This window comes from Penaeus vannamei, chromosome 5, assembly GCF_042767895.1.
Source record: "Penaeus vannamei isolate JL-2024 chromosome 5, ASM4276789v1, whole genome shotgun sequence".
Classification (NCBI taxonomy): domain Eukaryota; kingdom Metazoa; phylum Arthropoda; class Malacostraca; order Decapoda; family Penaeidae; genus Penaeus; species Penaeus vannamei.
The window spans coordinates 44,644,427-44,651,926 of record NC_091553.1 but is presented as its reverse complement, the minus strand read 5'-3'; the positions used below and the strand labels follow the sequence as shown (position 1 = coordinate 44,651,926).

General features: G+C 43.3%; 1 protein-coding gene across 1 annotated transcript in view; it reads right to left on the bottom strand.

Moving 5' to 3' along the window:
• Positions 1-7,500, bottom strand: part of LOC113818352 (cleavage stimulation factor subunit 3-like) — a 74,258-nt gene that overhangs the window by 6,731 nt on the left and 60,027 nt on the right. Inside the window, exons 4-12 of the mRNA XM_070121656.1 lie at positions 7,088-7,234; positions 4,492-4,562; positions 3,384-3,558; positions 3,012-3,124; positions 2,661-2,814; positions 1,814-2,047; positions 1,033-1,224; positions 606-797; positions 1-233 (exon numbers count right to left, since the gene is read on the bottom strand). The exon at positions 1-233 is cut by the window's left edge and continues 14 nt beyond it. Of these exons, the coding sequence (XP_069977757.1) occupies positions 1-233; positions 606-797; positions 1,033-1,224; positions 1,814-2,047; positions 2,661-2,814; positions 3,012-3,124; positions 3,384-3,558; positions 4,492-4,562; positions 7,088-7,234 (1,511 nt within the window). The remainder of the gene's footprint in view (positions 234-605; positions 798-1,032; positions 1,225-1,813; positions 2,048-2,660; positions 2,815-3,011; positions 3,125-3,383; positions 3,559-4,491; positions 4,563-7,087; positions 7,235-7,500) is intronic.

The window sequence follows — 7,500 nt, the reverse complement described above, 5'->3', positions numbered from 1 at the left end:
AAATAGTCAACATAGGCCATAATGTAGTCTGCATTATCCGGGCACTTCTTGAGTCCCAGTTCAAATATCCTAAAAGCAATGTCTTTATTCTTTGTGCAGTAGTACTCCATGAGAGCAGCACCAACGTAGATGTGGAATTTTGTCCGAACGTCCTCTCGCGCTTTCTTGAAGACCTCTCTTGTGGATTTTATTCCTTCTGCCCGTCGAGCAAATTTCATATACTGAAGGTAAGCCTGGGAGAGGTAAGAAAAAAACAAAAAACAAATTAGGTAATAAAAACAGGGAAAAAGTAATCAGCTTCCAGTGTTGTTTTTCCGAACTGTAAAAGCAGACTTAACACATTCCCTTCATGGGAAATACATACATATATACTTATACCAAATGTTCTATTGTTATTATCAAACCAAGAATAAAATTAATATTCTCATATTATTATTTCTGGCACATAGATTATCATTGTCTAACAGGAAAAAGGGAGAAAGAACCCATTAGAAAAGGATGTGACATTGCTATAGTTATAACTGTTACAGGAACTTACCATGCTCTGTGGAATCACATAATTTCACTCATACCTTTTCCACCAACAATGATTCTGCCGAACTTACCAGTGTTGGATCAATATCCTCCATTTCTATGTACCGCTGATAAATTTTATGCACTTCTTGGTATCTCAGGCGGGATTCCTCAAAATCTGCATAGGCAAAGTACAAGAGCTGGTTCTTTCTCAGAGGTCCAGAGATAGCACGTTCATAGATTTGAGCTGCTTCCTCACTGAAGATTTTGCTGGCGTTCACATCCTGTGGAGGTAGGTTGAATTAACAGACATCATTAACATCATAAAAAGAAATTAATAATAATAATAATAATAATAATAATAATAATAATAATAATAATAATAACAATAATGAATAAATTACTATCTACACTTTAAACTTCTTGACTTTACTCTCGGGTACTTTGATGGTATACTAAGATTTAGAAAACGTGATCTATACTCAAAAAAAAAAAAAAAACACACACAAAGTCACTCACCCCTTTTTCCGATAGGAGTTTGGAGGACTCTTGCAAGAAGAGTGCCGCTTCGTACCAAATATCCGGATGATAGGAGAGGCAGAGGAGGCACTGCTCATACGCAAATCTCACACGTTTGGTTACCAACGTCTGGTCATCCGTTCTCAAAGGGTTGTCTTTCTCCCATCTAATATATCGCTTCCAGATTTCAACCTGTAAAAAAGATACAGCCCTTTGAACAAAACTTATATCACAACTAAAATTATAATATCTGCTGATTTAGCATAAAATAAGACTATATCTAAAAAATAAAAGATTCATGATACATTTCTGATCTCCCTAAAAAAAATACAAATATGAACACATTTCTTCCTACTTAACTATAAATCTTACTCTCTCTTCATTTAGTTAATATCAAAATCTACCATTATTGTGTTCATTCAGGTAGTCTATATTATAATCACTCAAATTGTACACAAATCCTGATTAAACTACAGTTCCAGCATCTGTACTTTAATCAGCAGCATAACACAAGTTAATATAGTTGTGAAAAGTACAGGTAAGCATTAATAATTTCATCAGAAATACTTTTACATCATTGGTCTTATTTTACATTATCTATCAATCCTATTCCTAACTTTCTCAACAATGGTCACGTTCCTCTGTTCTTTCTAAAACAATTTAAATAATTAGATTTCTCCCATTACTAAATATAAATGTTTATATTCTATTCTTTACATATCTAAGAACCAAATTTACTAAATTTCGGCACAAAATACAACCAACATATCCCATTCATCACCTGTTTTGTTTCTTCGGGTAGACCTGAAGGGGGCACACTTGGCAGATGACGGTTCAGACCTCTCGTCTCGGTCTCCAACTCCTTTCCGACTCTTCTTGCATTCATGTAGTCCCTTCCTCGCTCAATGTTCATCTTCTCAGCAATAATGGGATTTATGTTCTTCTCAAAGTCCAGGTAATCTTTCCATAGCTGCTCAATGTTGGCCATTGGGGTCACAATGCCTCTTTGGTACACCTGTGTTGAAAATATGCATTTTAAGCATTTTAAAACAGTAATACTCATTGTAAGAAGAAAACTAACTATAAAGGTGAAATAGGGAGGGGGCTGATAGGAGGGGAGGGGGAGGGGAGGAGGGGGAGGGGGAGGGGGAGGGGGAGGAGGAAGAGTAGGAAGAGTAGGAAGAGGAGGAGGAGGAGGAGGAGGAGGAGGAGGTGGAGGAGGAGGAGGAGAGGAGGAGGAGGAGAAAGAGGAGAAAGAGGAGGAAGAGGTGAAAGAGGAGGATGAAGAGGAGAAAGAGGAGGATGAAGAGGAGAAAGAGGAGGAAGAAGAGGAAGAGAGGGGGAAGAGAATGAGGAGGAGGAGGAGAAAAAGAAGGATGAGAAAGAGAATGAGGAAGAGGAGGAGAAGGATGAGGATGAGGAGGTGGAAGAAGAGGAAGAGGAAGAAGATGAGAAGATAAAGGAGAAGATGGAGAAGAAGGAGGAGAAGGAGGAGGAGGAAGGGTAAAACTGAGAGAAAGAGAAAAAAAGAGAGGGGAAAAGAAAAGATAAGAGAGAGGCAAACGGCATAAGACGAGAGAGAAAAAAAGAGGAAGGGAGACAGGGAAAGACACTTAAACGCAACGCACCTTTCTGACTGCCATAATCTTCTGGTTTTCTGCATAGGAACCTACAACCTCGACATTCTTCAGCAGATTTGCATAGTCATTCCACAGAGTATAGGAATTGTAGTCCATTCCGATCTTATCAGTGGCAAATTCATACGCCTGAGACAACTTCTCCCTGGAAACAAGAAATAAACACTTAGTACAATAGCAATTGTTTTAATCAAACACTTGCATTAATCACTCATATATATCTGCACATTCCTATTCCTCATGTTGAGGCCAATTTCTTCAAAGTAAAACACTCATAAATAGTGAGAAGTTATTTGTGAGAAATTTTTATTTACAACTGTTTGCCGATTCAGTTTAATTTACCTGTATGTGGGTAAGCTGGATTTTGTCTCTTTCACGTACGTAACATACAGTCGCCAAAGGTCTATGTTGAGCACTTTCGTTAAACATCTCTGGAACAACTGGAAATAAACAAACTTATTAATATCTAATAGTTTAATAGGTAGACAGACAGATCGATAGATAGACAGATAGATTAATAATTAGCTGGGAAAAAAATGCTTTATCCCCATATTATATACAGCAACATGGAATGATTTCTTCCCACTCAGCCTCATAATCATTGATAATACATAATGGCAGAAAAGCCCTCAATACACATAGAAAATCTATTTGAAGACGAGACAATAGTCTGGAAAATCCTTCTGGATTTCATCTTCAACTCGGGTAGATCACCAATATCCCTAAAATACCAACATAATTACCAAATACATTCATACTGAGTGTACCAGCAAATATGCCCTTTGCTTTTTTAAGTAACTCAATTAAATATCCAAGTGATGCTATGACTGGACTATGAAGAGCAGCAGTTATATTTACGAGAAGTGCAGCATCAGTAACTTGGTAATACCTGTAAAAGTAAATATAATTCCATATTTACTTTATATCATTATAAAGTTAGTAGTGGCCCTGTAACCTACAACTACAAATGTGTATAACAAGATTCATTTATCAACTGCATCAAACACTCCTTTGCACAATTGTTAACATTAATCTTTTCTCTCCCAATCTTTTTTATTTTCATCTTCACCCCTTTTCTTCATATGTACCTATGTACCTATGTGTCTCTATGTGTCTCTATGTGTCTCTATGTGTCTCTATGTGTCTCTATGTGTCTCTCTCTCTCTCTCTCTCTCTCTCTCTCTCTCTCTCTCTCTCTCTCTCTCTCTCTCTCTCTCTCTCTCTCTCTCTCTCTCTCTCTCTCTCTGTTTGTCTGTCTGTCTGTCTGTCTGTCTGTCTGTCTGTCTGTCTGTCTGTCTGTCTGTCTGTCTGTCTGTCTGTCTGTCTGTCTGTCTGTCTGTCTGTCTGTCTGTCTGTCTGTCTGTCTGTCCGTCTGTCTGTCTGTCTGTGTCTCTCTTCTTTCCTTATTTTGTTCTTTCATTCCACCCTCTTTCGTGTCTATTACTTGCATTTTACATATTAATATTACCATTGCTTAAAATAATATCTTCCTAATTTCCTTTCCTTTTAACTTCCTCCTCCTCTCCTTCAAAGGTCTTTTCTCCTTTTCCCACCCTCTCTCTCCCTCTCCCTCTCCCTCCTCCCTCTCTCTGCAAAGAATAGCATCTCATATTTTCCCCCCAAATAGCACGCATGTATGGACGCGCGATACGCACACGCACGTGCAAGCGAGAACACGCACACACGCAAGCAAGCGAGAAAGAAAGCACACGCACACGCACACGCACAGACACGCACACGCACACGCACACGCACACGCACACGCACACGCACACGCACACGCACACACACACACACACACACACACACACACACACCATACCAAGATATTGCACCGACAAATTTACAAACGATCACACCTTCTACATTACATCGAGATGATTTAATACTCTCCTAAATAACCAAGGTTCATTTTCTAATGGTCTTTCCCAGAAGACTTCGTTTCTGCAAGAATGAGACGGAAGCGCAGAGCCAATTTCCGAGAAAACAGAATGACTAAAAATCCGTTTCACTTCATAAATCTTCGATGCAAGTACTCAACGTGGTAACTTCTATCGACAATTCTTTCAAAGTTGTCTAATGCATAACGACACTTGGTCTTTTATCTCTGCGTTTGCGGAAACCTTTTTTTTATCGAAGAGCGAAAGAGGAAGATAGAGAGAGGGGAGGGAGAGAGGGGAAGGAGAGGGAGAGAGGGAAGGAGAGGGAGAGAGGGAGGGAGAGGGAGAGAGGGAGGGAAGAGGGAGAGGAGGGAGGGAGAGGAAGGGAGGAGGGAGGGAGAAAGGGGAGGGGGGGGAGAAAGGGAGGGGGGGGGAGAAAGAGAGACTGGGAGGGAGAAAGGGGAAGGAGAGCAGGGAGGGAGAAAGGGGAGAGCGGGAGGAGAGGAAAGGGAGAGCGGGAGGGAGAAAGGGAGAGCGGGAGGAGAAAGGGGGGAGAGAGCGGGAGGGAGAAAGGGAGAGCGGGAGGGAGAAAGGGAGAGCGGGAGGGAGAAGAGGGATGAGCGGGGAGGGAGAAAGGGAGAGCGGGAGGGAGAAAGGGAGAGCGGGAGGGAGAAAGGAGAGCGGGAGGGAGAAAGGGAGAGCGGGAGGGAGAAAGGGAGAGCGGGAGGGAGAAAAGGGAGAGCGGGAGGGAGAAAAGGGAGAGCGGGAGGGAGAAAGGGAGAGCGGGGAGGGAGAAAGGGAGAGCGAGAGGGAGAAAGGGAGAGCGGGAGGGAGAAAGGGAGAGCGAGAGGGAGAAAGGGAGAGCGGGGGGGAGAAAAGGGAGAGCAGAGGGAGGGAGAAAGGGAGAGCGGGAGGGAGAATGGGAGAGGCGGGGAGGGAGAGGGGAGAAAGGGAGAGCGGGAGGGAGAAAAGGGAGAGCGGGAGGGAGAAAGGGAGAGCGGGAGGGAGAAAAGGGAGAGCGGGAGGGAGAAAGGGAGAGCGGGAGGGAGAAAGGGGAGAGCGGGAGGAGAAAGGGAGAGCGGGAGGGAGAAGGGGAGAGCGGGAGGGAGAAGGGGAGAGCGGGAGGGAGAGAAAGGGTGAGAGCGGGAGGGAGAAAGGGAGAGCGGGAGGGAGAAAGGGAGAGGCGGGAGGGAGAAAGGGAGAGCGGGAGGGAGAAAGGGAGAGCGGGAGGGAGAGGGAGAGCTGGGAGGAGAGAGAGAGAGGGAGGGAGAGAGAGATAGAGAGAGAGAGAGAGAGAGAGAGAGAGAGAGAGAGAGAGAGAGAGAGAGAGAGAGAGAGAGAGAGAGAGAGAGAGAGAGAGAGAGAGAGAGAGGGAGAGAAATGATAGAGGAAAGAAGGGAGGGAGGGAGAGAAATGATGGAGGAAATAATGGAGGGAGGGAAGTTTCTCCGAGGAACTTCGTTAACTCGCATATTGGCTCAGACACGACTCAATTCTGCTTAATTCTAACCATAAGGATGGAGCATTTCCTGCAGGGGAAAACGGCTTTACGGGAAACGGCAATTTAGGGCCAAATGACACACCTAAGTGAGGAGCTGCTTGCCATCTCTTAGAGGAGAAAGTTTGACGAAATATTAAAGATGGATTTAATCAATTCATGTGTTGCCCGAAAGCTTATGAAAAGAAGGAAGCAAACAAGATAACCGTTTGTTTATCGCCTGTCATTAGACAAGTGTGTAGACCAGTTCTCGGATAATATGAAAATAAGTGTGGATTTAAGTGTCTCTTCTGTTCGCGTAATATTTTTGAACAGTCATTTACATCAAGTTTTTTGTGAGCGATAAAAGTGCCCATTCATATGCCGTTTCAAAACATATCTTCATTAACATGGACAACCCTTTACGCATGGATAAATAAGAATATTCATCAAGCTTTATATTGAGTTAACTGTCGAGAAACCTTAAGAAAAAAACTAAACAAAGCAAAGAGAAATTCCACAGACCACAACCTATATCAATACCATTATCATGAAGGTACCATCCTGCACAGGGCTATATATTAGAGAATGAATATAAAATAAAAAAAACTACAAAACAGAATTAGGAAACTAGTCAGGGTTGTTAGCAAGGACTCGCAACTTCCACCCCTTTGGGAACTGTACCAATTTAGCTAAATTCAGCGAAGGGGGCGGACCTCCCCTTTTCTCCAGTGAAATACAGGTACCAGACCCACCCCGCTCAACCCCAGGACCTACCATACGGACTTCTCTCACACAACAGAAAGGCCAGCGAGAGATTTTTTTTTTTTTTTTTTTTTTTATTATTATTTTTTTTTAGAGGGAGACACGACCGTAAACTTCCGGGCTTCACATCACCCCTTTCAAGGTCTACAGAAGCACTTGTATAGACCCTGACACCGTTCTAACTGGATCTCTCTCTCTCTCTCTCTCTCTCTCTCTCTCTCTCTCTCTCTCTCTCTCTCTCTCTCTCTCTCTCTCTCTCTCTCTCTCTCTCTCTCTCTCTCCTGTTCCAGCCTCGCCTCATGCAAGAAAGACGGCCGACTCTGGAAGAAGTTAACTGTTGGTGGGTCAACCTGGTACAACTGCTCAAAATACTCTGCCCAGCGTTCCCGCACTGCAACAGGATCTGAAGCGATCTGACCACTTACTAAGCGAACTGCTGTCACCTGTGAAGAGGGCTTAGAGTTCAGCTTTCTCAGGGCTTGGTATGCAGGGCGAAGGTCATTTACTAAGAAATGGCCTTCTACCTCCTCTGCAAGACTCCTAATAAACTGTTCCTTGTCCCTTCTTAACAGAGACCGAGTTCTGCGCACAAGAGAACGGTGCAATTCCCGATCCCCTGTCAGACGAGCCGCATGACAAGCATCTGTGGCTTCCAGTGTCTCCTGCGAGATGGAATTCTGTATTGCTCTCGGGAGTACACCAATCGTAT